Raw genomic sequence first — 24,164 nt, forward strand, 5'->3', positions numbered from 1 at the left:
TTAGTCAGGAGCCCACTGCAGAAACAGCACCAGGTAAGTGAGCAGTTAGGGTGGGGATACTCTGGGACAGGCTTCAGATGGGACCCCCCAAATCATGCCGGACGGACACCGCATCTTCCCCAACTACGTACAGAAGGAGCAGTGCCAAGGGAGCTGGAAGTTTCAGTCCTGAGCCTGGCCTCTGCCAACTCATGGGCATCCTTCAAGCTAAGAACAGGGTTTTGGTTCCTTCCCTGGATTCTCTGCTCAGTTGGAAAAATAGTTATAAAACTGGCCTTCGGGTTCCTTGTCAAAGGGCGAGGGGGCCGTCACTGGCGAGGCACTGTCCCCGCTGGAAGGATAGGGGGACACGCGTCTCCTCTTACAGTCTCCTTCACCCAGTCCTGAGTCACTGGACTCAAGCCGAAGAGGGGTGATCTCAGTCCACAATGCTGGGGAGCCCTGGTCCTCGGGCCCCCGTCCGTCAGAAGCTCCAGGGCCGGCTTCCATGGAGTGTGTCCTCATGGGGCGGAACCAGCTGGTCGGGCCCATCTTGGGTGGATACTGAGGAGTCATGGGCCAGCCAGCTGCAGGTGCCAGCACCTCCTGGCCTCGGTAATAGGACACAGGGGGCCCGGGGGCCGAGGGCAGGAGTGCCGGCCTCATGCTGACCGCTCGGAACTCTGTCTCGTAGCCGTGGTCCCGGGGGGTGCCCAGCCAGTATGACTGGGGTACTACGTCCTTGGCCTGCCCGGGAAGTTCGGGGTAGAAACTTCTTGGGACTGGATATTGGTTGGGAAGCAGAGAGGAATAGTGGTCTCCCCCGAGAAATTGGCAGTTAGGTCCAGGCGGGGAGGGGACGCTGGTGTCCACAGAAGCGTACATGCTGGAAGGGGGCAATGGGATGGGATTACTGAGAATCCTGCTACGTTCCCCACCCTCTGAGCCACCCCCTACCCCATTATCTCAGAGGGAACTATGGGGAGACCTCAGCAAGGAGAGTGGAACCCAGGGGCACTTACGACTCAAAGTTCTCCCGGAAGCCTTTGGCAAAAGGGTTGTTATCGATTTTCAACTGCGTGATCTAGGGGTATATGAGAGGAAGATGGTCAGCGAAGTCTGGAGTGAGGGGAGTTGGGTTCCTACACTTCCCACCCCCCCCCCCCAGGCTTAGCCTCCGCACCTCTGCATTCTGGTAGGCAGTGACAGCGATGAACTGCGTTTCCTGGAAGGTGAAGACATGCGTGCTGGCCTCCCCACCTGGGCCCTCGGGCTCGCCGTCCCGTACCTCCACGATGTGCAGCCGAGGTTGGTACTTGTGCAGGGACTGAAGCACAATCATCTGCGGGTAGCAGGCAATTCTGTGCCGCCCTGCCCAACAATCTTCTTCTCCCAGCCCCCCCCCCCCACTCCAAGCTGCAGCACCCCACACCCCTATTCCAGCCTCCTGCCAAGATGCAGGTCTTAGTGCAAATTGGGGGAGTGGGACTTTCCAGGCAGAATAGCACCAGTTAGGGTGAGGGCACAGGAAGGACACCCCCAGGTGGCAGGGGCCCCAGATGACCTGGATGTGACCCTCTGAAGGTCTGTCTGTCTGTCTGCTGCTGAGACTCGGCTTCCTCCCTCCCTCCCACTTCACCTTCCTCCTCCGCCTCCTCTTCCTCCCACCACCACACAGAACTACCACCACCACCACCACCACCACTGTGGCCCCTCGGTGGAAAAGCCAGTCAGAGAGGAACAGATGTGACTCTGACAAAGCAGAAAGAGGCCGGGGGGACCCCTGTGGCCTCAGACCTTAAGTGGGGGGTGGCTTCCCACCTGTGTCACGTTGTTGGAGGCCCCCTTGTTGTTGGTGAGCTTCAATTTTCCGAAGGACACTTCCTGGCGCATCCAGTGGGCACCCGTGTTGGGGGAGTCGGGGTGCACATAAAGGCGGTTTCCTGCAGACGAGGAGCCTCTTTGGCACATAGCCCCCGGGGCCAGTGCCCTGCTGCTGATGTGGGGCTCCTTCGCCTGTTCTGGAGGGGCAGCAAGAAGGAGGTGGCGGAGCAGTAGACACGGAAGGGTAAGGGAAGGCGTGGGCAGGGACCGAGCGGAAGGCAAGAAAGCAAGGTGGAAAAGAGATGACACACCAAGTGGAAGTGAGGCCAGGGCGGGGTGGGAACAGGGGGTGCCGGGGCGGGGCGGGGAGAGGCTGGATGGAGGGAGCCGAGGGCATGAGATGAAGGATTGAACCCTGGCTACTGCGGCTGCTTTTTGCAGCTGGGGCAGGGTTGGGGTGGGGTTCCTCCTCACTCCACCAGAGGGAGCCCGGTCTTGGAGAAAGAGAATGCCCACAGCTCCCCAGGGGCATGTACCTGGCATGCTGCCCTCTGCCTTTCCACACTGCACCCACTTGCCGCTCTGATACCGCCAGTGATGCTGGTCCACCAAGACCACGTCCACGAACATCCGGTAGTGGCTGGTGGGCTCCAGTCCAGCCACAGTAAATGACAGGAATGGGAACATCCGCCTGAGGAGAAAGACCCACCAGCAGCATCTATCAGTGGCCAGCCCCGTGACCAGCCTGCCCTGTGCAGAAATCTCCAGTGAGATTCTGAGGCTGCCAGTCCTTGCAAGAGCCATGGGGAAGAGAGGCTTGCCAGCCTCTTGTTAAACACAGCTGCCCCCGAATCTTAAATTGGATAAACTTGTAATTAAATGCATCATATTGCATTGAAATCATTTCATCAGATTGTAATGCTTTCAAGATCATCATGGAGAGATAAGACAGGAGTTAAAAGCACATATCTTGTGTGCAGCCAGTTCTGGTTTCACATAGTGTCACATAGGCCCCCGAGTATCACCGGGTGCAGTCCTGGAGGTCCCCACACAGCTGGGGTGAACTGGTTAATTCCTGGCCCCTGAGTAGCACCACATCCTCAAATCTTCCCATTGAACCAGCAGCCCAGATGGCTGGGATCACTGAGAGAGGTCCCCAGCACCTCCTAGAAACATCCTCCTTGCCCCCAGATAAAACCATCACTGCACTGGTGTTGGCTACTTATGGTTATTTGTTTGCTACTGATGGCTATCTTGAGTTTATTATGTGATGGTTGTTCCAGTCCACAGGGTGGAAACTGTAGATACTGGACAAACCAGTGTCCATCTCTTCCCAACTCCACGCTTTGCGAATCACTCCTGGGTGGCTTAGGTAGCCCTTGTAGGGAAAGTCACATCAGGGAGATGAACAAATACTATAGACAGAGCTGAACCTATTTACTGAGGAAGAACAAACACCAGGGGACAGAGCAATAGGGCAGAGGGAAGAGCAATTGCTGTGCATGTAGCCAATTCAGGTTAAATTCTCAGCACCCTTCATGGTCTCCAAAGCTCCACCAGAGTGATCCCTGAGTGCTAAGCCAGGTAAATCCTAAACACATCAGGGTATGGTAAAAAACAAATAGATGAAAAAAAGAAGAGAGAAAGAAAGGAAGTAAGAAAGAAAGAAAGAAAGAAAGAAAGAAAGAAAGAAAGAAAGAAAGAAAGAAAGAAAGAAAGAAAGAAAGAAAGAGAGAGAGAGAGAGAGAGAGGAAGGAAGGAAGGAAGGAAGGAAGGAAGAAAGAAAGAAAGAAAGAAAGAAAGAAAGAAAGAAAGGAAGGAAGGAAGGAAGGAAGGAAGGAAGGAAGGAAGGAAGGAAGGAAGGAAGGAAGGAAGGAAGGAAGGAAGAAATAAAGAAAGGAAGAAAGAAAGAAAGGAAGAAAGAAAGGAAGAAAGAAAAAGAGGGGCCGGAGCGATAGCGAAGTAGTAGAGCATTTGCCTTGTACGCGGCTGACCCAGGATGGACCTCAGTTCAATCCCCTGGCGTCCCATATGGTCCCCCAAGCCAGGAGCGATTTCTGAGCACATAGCAGAAGTAACACATGAGTATCACCGGGTGTAGCCCAAAAACAAAAAAAAAGTAAGGAAGGAAGGGAAGGAAAGAAGGGAAGAGAAGGGAAGGAAGAGCAAGAGAAAAAGAAGGGAAAGAAGAGAGAAAGAAAGAAGGAAAGAAAAAGAAAAAAGAAAAAACTAAATTACAAACCATGGTGTTGTTCTCATTGTTTTGGGGCCACACCTGTCAGTGCTCAGAGCTTACTTTTTGCTCTTATGCTCAGGGATCAATCCTGGCATAGTTTGGGGAGACCCTATGGGGGTTCTGGGGGATCGACTCTGGGCCAGCTGTGAGCAATGCAAACACCTTAACCTCAGTTCAATCTTTCGGATCCCAGCCTTATTTATATTGTCTTTATTTTAGAGTTTTTTGAGCCACACCCAATGGTGCTGGGGGACGAGTCATTTCTGGGGTCCATCAGTGCTGGGGATCCCACCCGAGGTACCCACAGAAAGAGCCTGAGCTCCAGCCCTTCGAGCAGCTCCCCAGCTCACAAGGCTTGGTTTTTTTCCCCCGTGTTTTTCTTTTAGAGTCAGCTGCTAGACATTTAGCTACACATAGCTGTCTCTCACCTTAGTCTGTTTCCAAGGGGGAAAGCAAAGCCACAGCCAGGCCCCCCCACCCCAGGCAGCCCCAGTGGGCTCCCACCTCCATCCCTGCTGCCTTTGCCACTTCAGCTTCAGCAGTTCTCACACAGCCAAAGCACCTGCCCAGTGCTCCCTTTCCCACCTTCCAGCCCAGTTGATGTTTGAGGTGACCTGCAGCAGGCTCTGGGCCTTGAGAGAAGTAATTAATGGGGGATAGGGAAGTTTCCATCGCAAGTCCCAGTCCTGGCTTCAGGAAAAAATGAAGTAAGTTGGGGTTAGGATGCCAGAGTGTCTTCCACTGCCTTGGAGAAATTGATTCAGAGAAAGACGCACCCACACACCCCACAACCATCCTCTTTCATCACCACTTATAATAGTCATCATTTCATCATCTCTCCCCATTACCTCCTTTACTCTCCCCATTACCCATCTCCATCACCTCCCCATCACCATCCGCATTACCTCCCTCATCAGCTTTCTATCCCTTCTCCCATCCTCTCTCCTATCACTTCCCTATCTCCTCTCTCATCCCCTTCCCCTCATCATCACTACAACCATCCCTCCATCTACCATTGCCACAAGCATTTCCTCCATCAGCACCATCATTACAATCAGCCCCTCCACCCTCCCACAACCCCCCCATCACTAACCACTATCATGTCCGCCTTCACCACATCCCCACCGACTGATTCGATCCCATCAGCACCAGCGCCAGCATCAACTGTTAGCCGCTTAACCTGCCCCTGCTCCTAGGGGTTGCAGCACAAAAACCCCACTGGAGTCCCAGCCTCCCCCTCCCTGCCTTAGTCAGAGGCCTGGGGAGGACAAGTTTCAGGACTAGGAATCATGTGGGTGGTTCTCAGTGCTCCGAGGGCCCCCTTTGTGTGCAAGTGGGGAAGGGCCACATCACATTCCAGTCTCCAGATTTGGGGGGCCAAGCAAGAAAGTGCTGGGTCTTCTGGATAAGTATCTGCTGGATAAGTCAACTCAGCTTCAGCAGAGATGGCAACACCTGTACATCTTTTCTAAGCGCTACTCTGAAGCTCCAGAGGGTCCCCCCTACTCTTGGGGCAGAGCACAGGTCAAGTATGTGGGGGCTCTGAATTCCATCTGTGTTGCTTTTCCATCGACCCCAGCACTGAACTATTATTCCTGCAATTTGGATCTGGGAGTGGCCCCTTAAAAAAAAATCCTGAGGGTCCAGAGTGATAGCACAGCAGGTAGGGTGTTTACCTTCCTGGGGTTCAATCTTTGGCATCCCAAATGGTCCCCTGAGCAATGCCTGGAGTAATTCCTGAGCACAGAGCCAGGAGTAACTCCTGAGCACCAATGGTGTGACCAAAAAAAAAAAAAATCCTGAAGAGGAGCCAGACAGTACAGAGGGGAGGGTGCTGCCTTGCATGTGACTAATCCTAGACCTATCCCCATCATCCCTTATGAATCCCCAAGAACTGCCAGGAGTGATCCCTGAGCACAGAATCAGGAGTAAGCCCTGAGCATCTCGAGGTATGGCTCCAAAACAGACAAAAAAAAAAAAAAAATCTCAAAGACAGGGTGAGAACTTGGGCGTAAAGGGCACAACCTGAGACAGAGGAGAGGCTAGGAGTGGCCCTGGTATTTCCCTACCATCACCAACCCTGGCACCACTGGACCCAAGTGTTGACTCATCCGAGATAGCTAGCTGAGCATCACTCTAAGTGGCCATGGGTCTCACAATCACTTCTTCAACACCCCTCCCCCAAACACAAATTTCCAAAGACAGGTCAGTCAGTAAGCTCTTTTTTTGGCTCACCTGCTCCTAGGCTCGGTGCTGGTTGCAGCCTCTGATTGGGTGGGCTGAAGGACCCAGTGCGCAAGTCCAGAGTTGTGCTGGGTTGTAGAGGCTCAGGGGTAGTTAACTGGTGAGACCAAGAAAGCCATGGATGGGACTGGAGCACAGTGGGTAGGGTGTTTTCCTTGCATGCAGTTGACCTGGGTTTGATCTCTGGCATCCCATATGGTCCCTTGAGACTGCCACTCTCAGGAGTTATTTCTTTTTCCTTTTTTTTTTTTTGGGGGGGGGCACACCCGGCGGTGCTCAGGGGTTTACTCATGGCTGTCTACTCAGAAATAGCTAGTGGCAGGCACGGGGGACCATATGAGACACCAGAATTCGAACCAACCACGTTATGTCCTGGATCGGCTGATTGCAAGGCAAACGCCGCTGTGCTATCTCTACGGGCCCAAGTTATTTCTTTTCTTTCTTTCTTTTTTATTTTTTTTGGTTTTTGGGTCAGACCCAGTGGAGCTCAGAAGCTACTCCTGGCTCTACGCTCAGAAGTCACTCCTGGCAGGCTCGGGAGATTTTATGGGATGCCGGGCTTTGAACTGGGGTTTGTCCTATGTTGGCCAATGCAAGGCAAATGCCTTAACACTGTGATATCACTCTGGCCCCAGGAGTAATTTCTTTTTTTCTTTTTCTTGTATTGGTTTTTGGGCCACACCCGGTGACACTCATGGGTTACTCCTGGATATGCACTCAGAAATTGCTCCTGGCAGGCTGGGGCGGGGGGTGGGGGTGGGGAACTATATGGGATGCCCGGGATTGAACCCTGATTTGTTCTGGGTAGCTGCATGCAAGGTGAACACCCTACCACTGTGCTATTGCTCCAGGCCCACCAGGATTGATTTCTGAGCACAGAGCCAGAAGTAACCCCTGAGCACCACCAGATATGGCCAAAACTAATAAATAAATAAATAAATAAATAAATAAATAAATAAATAAGAAGATCACGGAGGGCAGGAGAATATTTTCAGCATTTTCCCACCTCATGCTTCTCTGGTAGGCTCAGGATGCTTTCTCCAAACAGAACAGGAGGAGAAAGGATCCTCAGTTCCTTTGCACAACTGAAGTACATCAAACCTGTCCTCTGATAATTTCACACTTGGAGAAACAGACGAAGAGCAGCCTGGTGTCAGCTCCAGCTGTGGCATCCAGAGGCCATGGGCACTATCCCACATGTGATGGAAATGGAGAGGCACAGGAGGAGGACGGAGGTCCCAACTTCTTTTTGTTTTCTTTTCTTTGGGGCCACATGTGGCAGAACTCAGGGCTTACTCCTGGCTCTGAGAGGTCATTTCTGGTGGTCTCAGGGACAGACAATATGGGGTGCCAGAGATCGAAGCCAAGTTGGCCTTGTGCAAGATAAATGCTCTCCCCACTGTACTATCTCTCTGACCCCTGGAAGTTCCAACTTTTACAGGAGGTCCACATGCAGATTGTCTCTCAGGGTACTACTACCCAGGATGCTTGAGAGGCCATGCGGTGCTGGGGATGGAGCTTCAAGATCCTACATGCAAAGTATGTGCTCTGGCACTTTGAGTCATTTCTTGACATTTTTTTTCTTTTCTTTTTTTTTTTCTAGTTTTGGATCACACCTGCCAATGCTCAGGGGTTTATCCTGGCTCTGCACTCATAAGTCATTCCTGGCTATGCTTGGATGACTCTAGGGGATGCCAGGGATTGAAACTGAGGTGGCCCTGTGCATGGCAAGCATTCAACCCATTATACCAGAACTTTGACCCCAGCAATTTTCTTTTATTTCTTTCTCAACAATTTTTTTGGGGAGCCATAGCAGTAGTACAGTGGTAGAGTATTTGCCTTGCACTCAACTGACTGGTTCAATCCCTGGTACTACATATGAACCCAAGCTCTAGCAGGAGTGACCCCTGAGCACTAAACCAGGATTAAATCCTGAGGACTTCTGGGTGTAGCCCAAATGCAAACAAACATTTGGGAGGGTATTTTTGGTTTTTGGGTCATTCTTGGCAAACCTCAGGGCTTATTCCTAACTCAGGGATCACTCCTAGTGGGGCTCAGGAGACCATTTGTGGTATGAGCATCAAATTAAGGGTCATCTGCATGCATCTGCCCAGTGGTCTATGACTCCCGCCCTGGCACTGCCATTTTGAACATACTGTCACAACAGAGCGTGCTACTCAGTGAGCCTTCTCTTCAGCCTTCGCATGATACGGTGTGCCCTCTCTCAGGCACACTGGTGGTATGTATGCAAACCCAGTGACTGAAGCGTGTGGCCTCGGAGGGCCCCATCATCAAATGTATGAGCACTTAAACCACGAGTGTGTCCTGGTGAGCACTTGTCCATGCTGGGGGTAAGCACGACTCCTGGACACACCAAAATCAAGTGTGCATGAGACTCTGGTCATAACACCACCTCCGGGGCCAGAGTCATAATACAAGGGAGAGGGCACTTACCTTGCACGCTGCCAACTCGGGTTCAATGCCCAGCACTAGACATAGTCCCCTGAGCCTGTCAGAAATGATTTTTTTAATTGCCAATGCTGACTATATTTCAAGTCATCATGGCGGGGTATTGGGAAAAGTTTTCTTTTCTTTTTCTTTCTTTTGTGTGTGTGTGTGTGTGTGTGTGTGTGTGTGTGTGTGTGTGTGTGTGTGTGTGTGTGTGTGTTTTGGGTCACACCTGGCAGTGCTCAGGAGTTATTCCTGGCTCCAGGCTCAGAAATTGCTCCTGGCAGGCACGGGGGACCAAATGGAGCTCCAGGATTCCAACTGATGACCTCTGCATGAAAGGCAAATGCCTTACCTCCATGTTATCTCTCCGCCCCGGGAAAAGTTTTCAATTAGCAATAATCGCACCTCGGATAAACCTCATTGGCTACAATACTGCCACTGCGCAAAGCTGAGAAGTGATTTTTGAGCATGGAGTCAGGAGTAAGCCCTGAGCACTGCTGGGTGTGACCCCCTCAAAAAAAACCAAAACAAAACAAGAAAACAAACAAAATAACACTATCTCCAAGGGGAAGGAAAGCGGCATTTAGTTGGTACTATCTCAAGAGCCTGTCAGAAGACAGAGCCTCAGGCCGGAGAGCTAGCATGGAGGTAGGGTGTTTGCCTTGCATGCAGAAGAATGGTGGTTCAGATCCCAGCATCCCATATGGTACCCCAAGCCTGCCAGGAGCAATTTCTGAGTGTAGAGCCAGGAGTAATCCTTGAGCACTGCCAGGTGTGATTGAAAAACAAAAAACAAAAAAAAAAAAGAAGAAGAAGAAGAAGAAGAAGAAGAAGAAGAAGAAGAAGAAGAAGAAGAAGAAGAAGAAGAAGAAGAAGAAGAAGAAGAAGAAGACAGAGCCTCTTGTTTGCTGTTTGTCAGATATACCCCGGCACCACCTTTCGGGAGAACATGCTAGTATTAAAATGCAAAGTGCGCAGACCTCCTGGCTTCCATTTCCCATCAATCTCAAATCCATTTCACAGAAACCAGCTGTCTGTCTGCCTGCAAATGGCCAAACGGAAAACAAAGCCGTCATCATCTACCCCAAGCAAAATGCAACCCGTCAACTCTAAATACAGCTACAGTGTCTTGAGACTAAAAAAGTCTTGAGACTAAAAAGGCTTTGGGCATTGGAGAGACAGTACAGTGGTTAAGGCACTTGCCTTGCATGTGACTGACCCAGGTTTGAAACCCGGTGCCTCATCAGGTCCCCCAAACCCTGCCAACAGTGATTCCTGAGCATGAAGCTAGAAATAAGTCTTGGGCACTGCTGGTGTGGGCCCAAACTCATACCAAACACACACACACACACACACACACAAACACACAGTCACACACACACAAACACTCACATAGCTTTTAAGTAGTGTGGGGGATACAGAAGCCCAGCCTGGAGACTGGCTTTGGAGGCTGGGTCTGAGGAGGAACGAAGTTGTTCGATGGCTCCCAACTTCACAACGCAAATTGAGTCATTTAACAACAGAGCTCCCCAAAGTTATCTTAATTATAATAATCAACTAATCACACTCAGAAAAGTGGGGATTGCCTGCAGTGAGTGCACACCCACACACAGCCACGGGCCCTCTTCCCCCACTGAGCGCCAGAGTGCTAGCCCTCCAAGAAACGCTCACCACCACAGCACCGTGCACTATAGCTGCCACCAAGGCACCCAAGTGCACAGCAGGCAACTTCGTCACTTGCCCCAACATGTACACTTGGACCTCAAAAGTCTCCAAGTGGGCCACTACCCTGTTATGCTTAAGATTCCCTCCGGCCTGAAAGATAGCACAGCAGGCAGAATTTTGTCTTGCACACAGACAATCGGGCTTCATTCTGGTGCCCTGAGCAACACCAGGAGTGATCCCTGAGCACAGAGCCAGGAGTAAGCCCAAGTGTGATCTAAATATTTTAAATAAAAGAAAGGTCCCCTCTGGCTTTATTTGCATGGTGTAGATCAGCCTCAGGACCAGGAATAGGCCCCTTGCTCTCCACCATTCCTGCCTGCAGGGGAGAAAGTGATTGTCCATGCTGAGGTCCAGGGACAGGAGAAGGACCTGGGGAACAGTGAGTCAGCCAAGGAGACCGGTGACGTGACTGTGGGAGGGCCTCCGTGGAAGAATCTTTCTAAAAGGAAAAAGGCAGTGGGTGATATGGTGGTGACTGGCAGGCCACTGGGACCCACAGAGGGACAGGCCAGCAAACTAAAGTAGGAGGGTAGAAACGGGGGTGTTCTCTGAGCCCCAAGTTTGACTTTTCAGAAAATAGCAATGGAGGAAAATGATGGTCGCCAACTTACCAGATCATTGATGCCCAAGCTAAGCTCCAGAGATTTGTGGCTGCTGGGACTGAATGGGGGCAAGTGTCTTTGTACCCTCCATCCCAGAATCAGGCTCCCGAGGCCTGATCTAAGAGGAAACATCAGATGAAAGGTGGACGGTCATAGTCTCTTCTTTAGGGCCCTAGGGTGCTCACAGGGGTCCCCTGGGAATGAGTGGGAGGGATGAGGATGAGCCTGAGTTCACAAGGAAAGGAGGCAGCTTAGTGATGTGTTAACTTCTTCCTTCCTTCCTTCTTTTCTCTCTTTCTTTCATTCTCTTTCATTATTTCTCTCTCTCTTCAGGGATCACTCCTGATATACTTAGGTAACCATAGAATACCTTTTTATGTGTGCTAAATTATTTTTTCATATGTGTTTCTTTGTTTGTTTGTTTGTTTGTTTTTGAGTCACACCTGGTGATGCTCAGGGTTACTCCTGGCTCTGTGTGCAAAATTCACTCCTGACATCACAAGGGGACCATATGGGATGCCAGGATTCGAACCACCATCTGTCCTGAATTGGCTGTGTACAAGGCAAACGTCCTGCTGCTGTGCTATCTGTTCAGCCCCGAATTGCCATTTTCAAAAAAGATTTTTATAGGTGCACTGAGAAACAGTCTAGAATAAAGGAATAGAGGGTCTAAGGGTTCCATATTAATTATGCTCTCCAGGTATCCAGAGGGGCTAGAAGTAAGTGAAGAGAAAGACAAAACAAAACTGTGACCAATGTGGGCAAGGACTGAAGGTGAGGGACGGGGCCACGAATGCTCATTCTATCTGCTTTTGCTTTTGTATTTCCTGGGCTCCTTCAGAATAAAAGCTAGCTAAGTAAGATATCTATAAAAGGAGATGAGAAAACTTGTCCAGAGAAAGTCTCCAGCAGAAATCTAAAGGAAAGGAGGTCAAGGGGTGGCAATGGGCCCCTCCACCCAGAGACCAGACCCTGAGAAGTCCCAGGGCTGCACCCTGAGTTCTGAGATGTAGGACAGGGACTGGAAGCAGGCCCTGTGGGGAGAAGTCATGAATACATGACAGATGAAGAGATCCACCATGCCTGCTAGGAGCCAGGTGGGAACCACTCTGCACCTGGGCCACAGTGACCCCATTGCAAAATGGGGGTGCCTGCTTGGCCTGTTAAGAGCACTGTGACATAGAAGTGGAAGCACGCTGAATACACCTAGGCCTCAGGCACTCCGGGCCCTGGAGGGGTCAGAAAAAGAAACCCAGGCAAGTACCATTGAGCTCTGGTCTTCGGTGACATCAAGTATGCGATGTCACCTCAGAAGAATCTCATACTGTCTCTGGGCCTATTTTTAATTTTTTTGTTCTGTTTTGTATTTTGTTTTGAGGTCACACCCGGCGGCGCTCAGAGGTTACTCCTGGCTCTGCACTCAGAAATCGCTCCTGGTAGGCTTGGGGGACCATATGGGATGCCAGGAATCAAGCATGGGTCTGTCCCGGATCGGCTGCCTGCAAGACAAACTCCTTATCTCTCCGGCCCCTCTGGGTCTATTTCTCTGTGCACAGAGGAGACAGGGCACGGCCATATATATACCCCCTCCAGTTTACTCACAACTGGACTCGAAACCTGACTATCCCTGACTGCACCCAGAAGAGGCAGGGATTTGGGGGTGCAGAAAAAATTTCTTAGAGGCCTAGGAGGAAAAGGTCAACCTCTTGGGAATGTGGAACCACTCAGCCCCCTTAGAGTCAGGTGGCTCCACCCCAGCACAGAAATGAGCAGGAGGGTAGAAGAATGTTCTAGCACAGACCAGATGAGCTACTGGCCTTCCCAACCACGGTGACCTGGCCTCCTCACCCTCCACACACAATCCCCTGTTCCTCAACACCTCCTGGGCCCCCTGCCCACAGAGGTCTTTCTTGACTGTCCCCACTAACCCCCAGGCCCATTGCGTTTCCCCCCCCACACACACACGACTATTTACTAAACACACAGCTCACCCATCCTTGTAAGAAGTTTCTCTTTCTTTCCCCACCAGGGAGGCCTGTGCCGGAAGCAGCAGCCTGGGCCCCAAACCTTGCTCAGGGACCCCTGAGTCATGGAACATAGGACTCCCCCATCCAGCTTATCCCAGGCTGAACCTGGAATATGTGGATAAGGGATGACCTCCAACAGGTGCAGGGTGGGACCCCTGTGTTACTTATTCAGGCCTGGGGGCCTGTGTCTGGAAGCGATCTGTGGCCCCCAATTCAACTGCCCTCCCAGCACACATACACACAGAGACATATGATCTCAGAGTACTACCGGAAAGGAAACTTGGCTACAGCTACTCCGTGTTACCAAATCCTAGTCTTACCCCTCAGCTGGCCTTGCACTGAGCCTGAAAGGGGCTGAGAAGGCTTGGCCAGGGAAGGGGGGTTTCTTGCCCCCCCCATTCTACTTTTCCCCACTCGCAGGGTCTGAGGCATCCTGCTTGTCTGAGCCAGGATTCATCACCCACCCACCCGCCTCTCATCTCTGCACACCCAGCCCGGCCAATTCTGGGTGACACTCTCCCCCCTCCAGCCCAGGCCACTGTCCTCACCGACCCTTTGGGGCTCTCAGCCTGGGGTGCAAAGTCCCAGGAGAGAAGTAAGGACCACGCAGAGCCAGCTCTGTGTCCTCCCTCCCTTGCACCCCCTATACATACATACACACACAAGGCACAAAACTTCAGTTTGTGAAGGCCACCACGGAGAGCCCCCCCTGGGTGCCAACAGTGATCCCAGAGAAGGTCACAGCACCCCGAAAAGTGCACTCACCGGCCCTGCTTGGTGATGATCATCTCGGTCTGGTGCTGGTTGAACTTGGACCACAACAGGTGGTTGTTGAGCGCCACTCTCAGCTTCCCCGACACCTCCAGGCCGGCGGGCAGCGCGTAATCGTCGCGGGGACCGGGGTAGAAGCCGGCGCGGGGGTCGGGGGCTGCATAGGCGTCGGCGGGCGGGTACCCCTCGGGGCCGGCCGTCGGCGGGTAGGGCTGCTCGGCCGTGCCAGGGAAGCCGGGCACGGGGGGCCGCGGCGGGTACGCGTAGGCTCCGAGGAAGCGGCCTGGGGGCGCGGGCACCAGCGTGCCCCCCGCATAGGGCGCCCCGAGGCCGGCTCCCGCGCGGCGATCGTCCTGCGTGCCCGGCTGCGGTGGCGCTGGAGGCGGCGGCTCCGGGTAGAAGTAGCGGCTGTGCGGGTCGGCGGGGCCGGGCGCGCGGCCCTCGTCGCCGGCGGGCATCGGCTCGGTGCCCGTGAGCATGGTTGGGCAGCAGCGGGGCTCCACGAAGCCCATCCGGGGCGCGCTGGCCCCTTCCAGCAGCCGTCCGTCGGGGCGCCCGGCCTCCGTGCGCGCCCACGGGGTGGACAGCCCACGGGGAGGTGCCCGCGGGTGGGTCCCCGGGGGTGCCACCCGAGCCCGTGCGCGCGGACACCCGGGGGTCCCTGCACGCGCCTGGGGTGGGCGCGCTGCAGCTCCCGGAGCCCGCCCGCCCGCCCGCCCGGGTCCCTCTTGTCTGTCCCTTCGCCTCGCGGTGCCTTTGCTGTGGCTTTATGAGGCGCTGGGGGTGAGGGGTGCGCCCCGCCACCCCCGCGCCACCTCGGCCCCGCCTCGCCCTGGCCTCACCCCGCCCTCTCGTGGCTAATACTCCACTAACTCACTGGGGCGCAGCTGGACGGCTGGAGTGGGGGACCCCCTTCCCCCAAAGATGGTCTGCGAGTCCCTCCTCCACCTGAAGGCCTCTCCCCTTCTTAAAGAAAGTCTTAAAGACTGTCTCCTTCTGGCAGAATCCACCACCCGAGACACAACTGCCAGCCTGCTTGCTTGCTGTCAACGCCAGACCCTCGTGGGATCTCTACCCATCCTTGAAAGAGCAGCTCAAAGGTCCCCTCCTACAGGAAGCCTTCGGTGGTGGTGGTGGTGGTGGTGATGGCCCTGATGAGTCGCTCTCTCTCGCGCAGCTCACACCGGCCCAGCACCGAAGGAGAGCGAGCAGATTCAATCAACACTCTGAGCATATTCAACAGATGCTTCTTGGTGCCATTGTGTGCCTGAGGCTCCATTCTATGTGGTTTCTGGAGGTGTGACCAAGCCCAGGTAGGCGCAGGGTGGGACTGGATCCAGGAGAATAGCAGAGAAAAGTTCATGCTGGGCTGCAGCTTCTTCCCCTCTTGGGAAGCCCTACAACACTTCTCCCACCTGAGCAGGTCTGCCTGAGTTCCTAGTGAAGACTGGGCAGCATCCTAAAGGCCACTGTCTACCATTTTTCCTCTACGAGAGGCACCTTTTGAGAGGACCTTGAACCCTTAACTTGCAGCAAATTATCTAATAGATCCCAGCAGCCTAACACAGGAGATGATGATGGAAAAGATGGAGGATCCAAGACCAGCTCAAGACCAACTAAAAAGTTCCTTTTAGAACTTCCTGCACTTGGGTTGCCTCCCAAAGATCAACTTTTTTTTTTTTTTAAGGCTAATCTTATGACTATTTGCACCGGTCATTGTCTTACCACTTAAATTGTGTCTTATCTCTATGTATCCTATAGTTTTGTTTGATGCCTCACTGCAAACAAAAACATCTGTATTTAATTTTAATATTTATTTGCACAATTTGGGGGAAATTCATTTTAGAGTTTTGAAAGTTCTCAGCTATCCTGGTGCATGTTTCTCAATTGCTCTGTTATATTGTGTATCTTACGTAATAATTTATACATATATCTCTGTTGTATCTCTGTTATAGACTTATCAATAATGCCTCTGTAATAATACAAAAAAGGTAAAGAATGTTGGTATCCCCTCCCCCACCTGGATTTATCCCACCTGAATTATCAGAACTGCCCACTCCTGGAGTGGGCGGGTAGAGGAGTTTGCATGGGGGGAAAGAGGATAAGAAGGAGAGTTAGAGAGCGAAGGAGAGGCATCATTCTGAGGGGAGGCATCATCAAGAGAGGCATCGTCATCAGAGATTCAGCATCAGATTCAGCATTAGCAATTGAGCATCATCGAACAAGCAGCAGCAGCGGCATCACCAAAGCCAGTTAGTCAGCCTGGAAGCCAGTTAGGAAGCCTGGGAAAAGCAGCTGAAAGGGAGACAGAGGCCGAGAGAGCCCAGTCGGAGTAGAGAAGTAGCTGCTAGGAAAAGGCTTAGTAGAGAGGCCATGAGGAGGTATGCATGGCGATAGGGACCGTGAAATCAAGCTGGCTGACTCCTGGAACTTCATCTGACTGCTTTTCGAATCTCTCTACCCTCACCCTGCCACCTTCAGACCTGCCAGACCATAGGGGCTGCAGGAGCCGGGTCAAGTCCAGAAAGGCCTCACCATCTCCCCACACCAACTCTAGGACTCTTTCATTTATATCAAGACAACACCTAGAGCCAGAGCTCAGTCTTTAAAGCCACTTGTGACTCAGGTGGGGTGACCTGGCCAGCCACTTCCTCCCAGCTCCTCCTGGTAAATGGAGAAATGAACGGGCTGAGCTCTCTCTCCCTGCCTGTTTGGGAGAGCGGCTTTGAACACTGGCTGGGACAGGAAAGGAACCAAGCCCACCACAGGTCCTAACCTAAAGACTACCTGCATCATCGGACCCCAGAGGAGTTGGCCTTCTCTGTTTCTTTCTCTCTTGACTACTGCAGTTATGTTCCTTTAAAGGTGAAAGCCATCTCTTTCCCTCCCAACTGAAAGTAGCTTCATCGGGAGTTTCCCTGTGTAATAAAATATTATTAGGGGCCAGAGGGATCTCACAGAAGGTAGGGCATTTTTGCCTTGCGTGTGGCAGACCCAGGACTGACCTGAGTTTGATCCCTGGCATTCCATATGGTCCTCTGAGCATGTCAGGAGTGATTTCTCAGTGCAGAGCTAGAAATAACCAACCCCTCATCATCACCGGGTATGGCCCACCCCTCAAAAAAATATTCTCATGGGGCCGAAGAGATAGCATGGAGGTAAGGCATTTGCCTTTCATGCAGAGGGTCGGTGGTTCGAATCCCAGCATCCCACAAGGGTCCCCTGAGCCTGACAGGAGCGATTTCTGAGCATAGAGCCAGGAGTGACCCCTGAGTGCTGCCGGGTGTGATCCAAAAAAAAAACCTCTCATAATAATTTCAAGCAGTCCAGAACAGTGGAGAGGGGGACTATAAAAAATAAAGAAGTAGAGATAGAGCAATAGTACATTGATTGGACAGAGCACTTGCTTTGCATATGATTAATCAGGTTTGATCCCCCCCGCATCCCCTAGAGTCCCCTAAAATTTCCAGGAGTGATTGCTAAGCACAAAGCCAGAAATAAGCCCTGAGCACAGCAGAGTGTGACCCCCAAAACAAACAACAACAACAAAGTAGTAAAAACACCCTGGATTCCCCCCTCAAGGCAGGCAGCCAGGAGTGACATTTCGGTAGTACCCCTCCATATGCCATTTCCTATACCCATCTCCGGTTTTGCACACACACGTGCAAGCACAGACACACATAATTTTAAAACAAGCTCTGCATGTATTGTTTTGGAATGTGAATGTTTTTTTTTTTCCACCAAACAAGGTGTCATGGAATTTTTTGCATATCTATTTAGATAAAGATAGACTTTTTCAAGAGTGCCTTGAAAAAATTACTTAAACATTTACCTGATGTTCCAGCCTAACCTCTCCTCTCTTCCCCATCTGACTTCTCCCGGGGGGCTTGCCCCATCTCCACATGTCTGTCCCAGCCCATCAGGGCTTCTCCCTTAGAGGCCCCGGGGGGCTCCCTGCTCCCAACTAGAGCTGAACTGAGAGGCAGGTTGGCAGGGAGAGGTGAAGCTGGAGACCCCAGGAGGCGGGCATGACCCAGGGAGGGTGCAGGGAGAGGAATGAGTTCACCCCTCCAGGATGGACACACAACAGCACCTCAGAGCAGCTCCCCGTCTCCCATATCACCCCTGCTTTAAGGGGCCATTTGTATCTGCAGTGCCAAGTGGGGAGGTACCGTTTGACAAAGAAAGTGAACTTGGGTACTGGGGCTCCTTTGTGGGAAGTATAAGAATTTAGGCTGCCTTTCCAGAAGGGCCCCTTGTCACGAGAACAGGAGCTTGTGGGAAGGTGACTCCTTTTGGGGGGAACATTTCTGCTAAGGGCTTGAAAGTGGGAGGTCAAATAAAATCTCCCTTCCCTTCTCCTTTGCCCCTTGTTTGGGGTTTCGGGGCCACACCTGGCAGTATTGGAGGCCACTGTAGCAGGGTTCAGGGGACAATGAGGTTGTGGGGATGGACCCCAGGCCTCTAACAGGAAAGTGATGCACTCAGACTTCGAAGCTCTCTCCATTTCCTTTTCCACTTTTTTTTTTTTTGGGGGCCACACCCGGTAACGCTCAGGGGTTACTCCTGGCTATGTGCTCAGAAGTTGCTCCTGGCTTGGGGGACCATATGGGACACCGGGGGATCGAACCGCGGTCCGTCCAAGGCTAGTGCAGGCAAGGCAGGCACCTTACCTTTAGCGCCACCACCCGGCCCCCCTTTTCCACTTTTGATCATCAGGTTAAACAGCAAATTCTGGAGCCAGAACAATAGCACAGTGGTAAGACATGGCCAACAAAGGACAGACCCCCAGTTCAAATCCCGGCACCTCATATGATCCCCTGGGCCTGCCAGGAGTGACTTCTGAGCATAGAGCCAGGAGTAACCTTTGAGTGCCTCTGGGTGTGACCCAAAAACCAAAAAAAAAAAAAAAAAAAAAAGATTAAACAGCAAACCCCCTACCTCAAAACAAACATCTTGACCTTCCTCCCTGGCTTTTGGAGCAGAGAAAACTATGACTGTCAGAACCCGCTGGACTTGGAGACTTGTCTCTGGAGGAAAAGAGGGGAGTAGGGGCAAGCACTGGAGACCCAGGTGGCAGTTTCAGGGTCTCCCAGCCTGGCTCATCACTCCCAGACTCTTCCCTCCCCTCCCTTCAGTTTCTTCCACCCAAAAAAAAAAGTGCTTGTGAAAAGCGGGGGCTGGTGGCCCTGGTGCCATCACTGCCAGTCCCGCCCCTCTGCCAGCTTGGGTGAGAAGAGCCCTAGCTGTGACACCTCCTCCTCCTGCTGCCACCTCACCCTCTCTCCCAGGTCCCAGGGCTGGAGAGGTGGGAAGGAGGTGCGGGAGGCAAGGCCCCCTGGGATCCCCTCACATCCCCTGGATGCCCCCGCCTCTTACCTCTCACACCCCATCCACATAGCTGCTGGGGTCCACATAACTGGGGTTGCCACTTCACGTCCTTCTGTTGGAGATCATATGGGCAATGTGAGGTTTTTTTCTCTGGTCACAGAGTCTGGGGATGGGACTTTTGACTGTTGGCCCAGTGCTCCTCCATAGGAGGGTTTCTTTTTTTGGGGGGAGGGGTGGGAGCACACCTGGCTTCAATTCACTCCTGGCTCTGTGCTCAGGGATAATGCCTGATAAAGCTCAGGGGTTCATATGGAGTGCCAGGTTTCAAACAGGGTTGGCCACATGCAAGCAGGTGCTTTAACCCCCATATCATCTCTCTGGCTTTCTGTTTTCAACAACAAAACCTGAAAATCAGTGACCATGGGCTAGAGAGATAGCATGGAGGTAAGGCGTTTGCCTTTCATGCAGAAGGTTGGTGGTTCGAATTCCGGCATCCCATATGGTCCCCTAGCCTGCCAGGAGCGATTTCTGAGCATAGAGCCAGGAGTAACCCCTGAGCACTGCCGGATGTGACCCAAAAAGAAAAAAAGAAAAAAGAAAATCAGTGATCACATTAGAAAAGGTTTGGAAGGGCTGGAGTGATTGCACAGAGGGTGGGGCATTTGTCTTACATGAGATTGACCCAGGTTTAATTCCCAGCATCCCGTACGGTTCCCTGTGCACTGTCAGGAGCAAATCCTGAGTGCAGAGCCAGGAGTAACTCCTGAGCATCGACAGATGTAACTCCCCATCCCCCCTCAAAAAAGAAAAAAAAATTATAAAGAAAAGAAAAGGTTTGGAAAACATGAATTGGGGCGGGGGCAACTAAAAGCACTAAGGAGAAGCTTTGTTCAAGGAGCCATAGATTTCGTTCTCAGCAGCACCTTTTCCCCCCAGCACTGAGCTGGAAATAGCCCCTAAACACTTTTGGGTGTGTCCCCAAAGCAAAGCAAAACAAAACAAAAAGCTGCCCTCTTCCTGCACCCGAAGCTGCTCTTTGAGTCCTTTCCTTCAAGACCAAGAATGAGCAGGCCCCAACACCGTGTCACCGCCATTGTTGCCTGTTGGTTAGACAGACAGTGCCAGAAAGCTCTTAAAGTGAGAATTCCTGAAACCTGAATCTAGAGGCCCTGATTCCTAGACCCCTGGAAGGCCCCCTAAATCTCTGCTCTTAAGGACTCCATTTGATGAAAACCCCCAGAGCCCAGGAGTCACCCCCGAATGTCTACTTGCATTACTCCATCTCCAAATCACAGTGTTTCCAGAAAAAGCTGATGAGAGCTGACATGGTGCCATTCATGAAGGGTCAGTTCCTCCCATGAAGAGAATCTTATCAGAGCTCTGGGGTTCCTCACCCCACAACCTAACAGTCACCACCTCCCTCTCAGAGGAAAATTGTATGGTGTTTAGCTCCTCAGAGACCTGGAAGGTTCTGGAAAGGATCCCGTGTACATGAGTTGCAGATAGAAGGTGCTGGGGAATGAGTGGTTGTGTTGGAGACTCAGCACAGGGTACCCCATTTTTTCCTCTACCTGCCTGGCACAGTGTGAGCTGCAAGGAGGCAGACGTTTAAAGACAGACTGGCAGCACAGGAGGATAAGGCATGGAGGAAGGGAGCCAAGGAGACCTGCATTTTCAGTCTGTTGGTTTGTTTACAGGGTGTCTCTCTAAGCAGTGTTAAGCAACCCCCAGGGCTATATATACCTGGTGGTACTGAGGAGGCCCTGTGATGCCAGGGACATTGAAGGGGGCACATGCATGCCAGGCATATATGCCAGCCCTCTTGCCTCAGCCCTGAGCTGCTGCATTTCTAAAAGCAGAATATGGGACCAGACAGATAGCACAGCAGGTATGATGTCTATTTTGCATGTAGCAGACCTGTTTTTAGTTCCAAAGCACCTCAAGGAGTGATGCCCTGAGCACAACCTGGTGTGGCCCAAAAACAAAAAGGAAAAAGAGAGAGATGGGGCCAGAGAGATAGGATAGTAGGTAGGGTGCTTGCTTTTTAGGCAGCTGATTGGGGTTTGATTCCTGGCACCTCATATTGGTTCCCCAAGCCCAACAGTAATGGCTCTGAGTACAAAGCTGGAAGTACTGAGTTTAGTCAGGTTTGGCCAAAAATAAATAAATAAATGAGAGAGAGAGAGAGAGAGAGAGAGAGAGAGAGAGAGAGAGAGAGAGAGAGTGAGTTCAAAAGTCACCGCCCAAAGGTCCACCTGCATTACTCCTTCACCTCCAAGACAAGTGTTTCCAGAAAAAGCTGGTGAGAGCCTAGATGGTGCAGTTCAGCTGTAGAGTCAATTTCTCCATGGAGAGGATCTTACCAGAACTCTGGGGTGCCTCACCCCACACCCTAACAGGGCCAGGAAAAGTCTTAGGCCTGGCAAAAGGTGCTTAGGGGTACAGGATGGTGCTCAAAGGGCTGGTACATGTGCTTGGCATGAGTCCTGGGGTTCATCTTCAGCACTACATAGTCTTCAAGCAGTGGTAAGAGTACCCCTGTAGCTGAAGAGAAAAGCGAGATGGGCCTGTGTAAGAAGGTGACAGAGCCACACCTCTGGGTATTGGAGGCTGAGATAGGACAGGCTGGGAACCCCAGTTCCACTGTGTGGCCTGTTTGTGTCATCTGTAGAGATACTGGAGCTCACAGACCTGCCAGACTCGGCCTCAAGGAGAAGTGAGGAGTGGAGAGGCCCTGGGGATCGGCCTCCAGGTAAGAAGAGAGCTAGCCCTCCCCTCCTCTCCTCTGAGTCGCCTTCAACCCCTAATCTTCTCTGGCTTCCCACAAAGAAGCCTTCAAGCCAAGCCCCCACTCAGGTTCTTGGGCCAAAAGAAGCTGTTTGATGGAGACCCTGTTTCCAAAAGGTCAGGCTTTCTCCAACACTGCCAGTCCCTGTAGACTCGGGCCCTAAGGCTGGGGAAAGACTCCGGGGACTCTGGTCTCGCAGATACCAAGTGGGCCCAGGCCCTGTCTCCAAAGTGCACCACAACCCACCTGTTCCTGGCCCGAGGGCTCCATGACACAGCAGCCAGTGCCCGCCCAGCCCCCACGGGTGCCCACAGAGCCTGGGCCTGCAGCTGGCCCCCTCTTGTCCCGCATCCAGACTTCTTAGCTCCTTGGGCATCTGCCGGCCCCTCCCACCTCTCTGCCCAGAGGCCCAGTTCCTCAGAGAGCAGGGCCAGGCCGGAACCTTCGGCTTAGTGGGCAGGAGGGCAGCAGGGTGGGGGAAGGGAGGAAGCACCCCGGCCTCTTTCTGCAAACAGCTGCCCAGCACTAAGCTTGAGACCAATCCAAAGTCAAGAGCCCTGGGTGGTCACCCCAGGCTAGGTCACCCTCCCTAACTAGCACTCCTCCAAGACTTTGACCACCCCTGGTATCCTCTGCTCATGGGAGGGGGAGGGTTCTTGAAATAGCTTTCCCCTGGGTCTCCCTCTGTCTCCACTCACCTATGCCCAGGTGCTCTTCCCATAGGATCGGCAGCAGCCTTCAGACCAGGCTCCCCTGAAGGGACCCTGAGATCGGGACAACCAGGGCTGCGGCCACCGTGAGGGCAGGCCAGGTGACAGATGGGCAAGACCATGCTGCAGGGAGGCCCGGACAGGCGGCCCCCCTTCCTGGGGAATCTCAACAGACAGGCCCTTAATCTCGGGCAGGAAGCAGGTCCGGTTACCAGGAGTGGGGGGGTTGCGGGGGGGAATACCCAGGACTTTGGGTAAAGGCACTAGAGGAGGAGGAGGAAGGACAGCTGAGGGGGACACAGGCCGAGGGTTGACGGCCACAGCCAGGCGCCTCCCTGTCCCTGTTTCGTGCTTCGGGAGACCCGGCCACTCCTTGGCACCAGCAGACTTCCGAATAATGTCACCTCCATTGCTGTCCCCACTCTCTCTCCCACTCTCTCTCCCAACCCTTCTCTGGCTTCCCAGGAGCCCCATTTTCTCTGCTATTCCTTTACCCTCCTGGGGTCTGCTCTTTTTGTTATGCCCACCTAGCCCCAGAATTGCGGGTTCTGTGCCCCCCCCCCCCGTGTGACCTGTCATTCTCAGGGAGTTACCCTACATGACTGCATCTCAATCTTTTCCAATCAGTTTTGGGGTCTGCCCTCTGCTCACTAGCTAACTTTGAGGGGTGTGGACGCCGGGGGCAGCAGGGTGGAGGAGGTGTGAAAGGGCAGGCGGAGGTGATGGGGCAGAGGCTGGGAGCAACCGCACACCCATGTGATGCCCAAAGCAAGTGCACAGGCAAGATGCCCGACACGCCAGAATGAAGCTCAGCCAGGCCAGAGGGCAAGAGATGAGGCCGGAGCAGGCCAGGTAGGGTGGCACAGAGTGGCATGACTGGAACCGCAAACAGCCAGGGTGGGGGGAGCCAGGATCACAGTGAACAGTGTCAGGGGGATGGGGGCTCTGATCTTGACTGCCTCCCCAACCCATGACCTTGGGCACGGCACTTCCTGTGTGTGCCTCAGTTTCCTGTTCCGTACAATGAGGCAATTGACCAGACCCTCCTCAGGAGTGCTGTTAGAGGGCCAGGTATTGACTGCTGTCCCCAGGCCAGGACAGAAGTCTGGTGCCTTAACCCTGAGTCCCAGGGGCGCATCCTCTGTAGAAGGGGCCCTTCTACTGAAGAGAAGGGTGGATGGACATTAAACAGCAGGAGGACTTGTTGTCACATAGGGGAGGGGCAGATTCTCCTTCCAGTCCTGTCCCCTCTGTTGTGTGGGCTGGAGAGTCGCTCAACAGCTGGGAAATTGTCCATGGCTCTCGAGCCCAAGGAAGGCCAGCTGGGCTGAGACATGAGTGAATGCAAAGTGCCTGGACAGTTTTTTTTTTTTTTTTTTTTTGGTTTTTGGGTCACACCTGGCAGTGCTCAGGGGTTACTCCTGGCTGTCTGCTCAGAAATAGCTCCTGGCAGGCACGGGGGACCATATGGGACAC

The 24,164-nt window shown here is 52.7% G+C and overlaps 1 protein-coding gene and 1 pseudogene across 1 annotated transcript; both read right to left on the reverse strand.

Annotated features, from left to right (window-relative positions):
- Positions 1-246: 246 nt before the first annotated feature.
- On the reverse strand, positions 247-14,371 carry TBX21 (T-box transcription factor 21). Its single transcript, XM_049779570.1, has 6 exons — positions 13,854-14,371; positions 2,340-2,494; positions 1,801-1,922; positions 1,163-1,321; positions 1,002-1,063; positions 247-865 (listed from the first exon to the last, which is right to left on the reverse strand). The coding sequence occupies exons 1-6, from the start codon at positions 14,369-14,371 to the stop codon at positions 247-249; spliced, it is 1,635 nt and encodes a 544-aa protein (XP_049635527.1).
- On the reverse strand, positions 9,107-9,184 carry LOC125995444 (uncharacterized; annotated as a pseudogene).
- Positions 14,372-24,164: the final 9,793 nt, after the last annotated feature.

The sequence above is a fragment of the Suncus etruscus genome, chromosome 1 (assembly GCF_024139225.1).
Source record: "Suncus etruscus isolate mSunEtr1 chromosome 1, mSunEtr1.pri.cur, whole genome shotgun sequence".
Taxonomy (NCBI): domain Eukaryota; kingdom Metazoa; phylum Chordata; class Mammalia; order Eulipotyphla; family Soricidae; genus Suncus; species Suncus etruscus.

What these genes read in the sequence shown, in the direction of transcription:
- TBX21 (XM_049779570.1), bottom strand. Translation starts at nt 14,371, where the DNA reads ATGGGCTTCGTGGAGCCCCGCTGCTGCCCAACCATGCTCACGGGCACC. An exon ending in GGCAGAGGGCAGCATGCCAG is followed by an intron (nt 1,923 to 2,339) that starts GTACATGCCCCT and finishes CCTCGTCTGCAG; the next exon opens with GAAACCGCCTTTATGTGCAC. An exon ending in CTGCCTACCAGAATGCAGAG is followed by an intron (nt 1,064 to 1,162) that starts GTGCGGAGGCTA and finishes ATATACCCCTAG; the next exon opens with ATCACGCAGTTGAAAATCGA.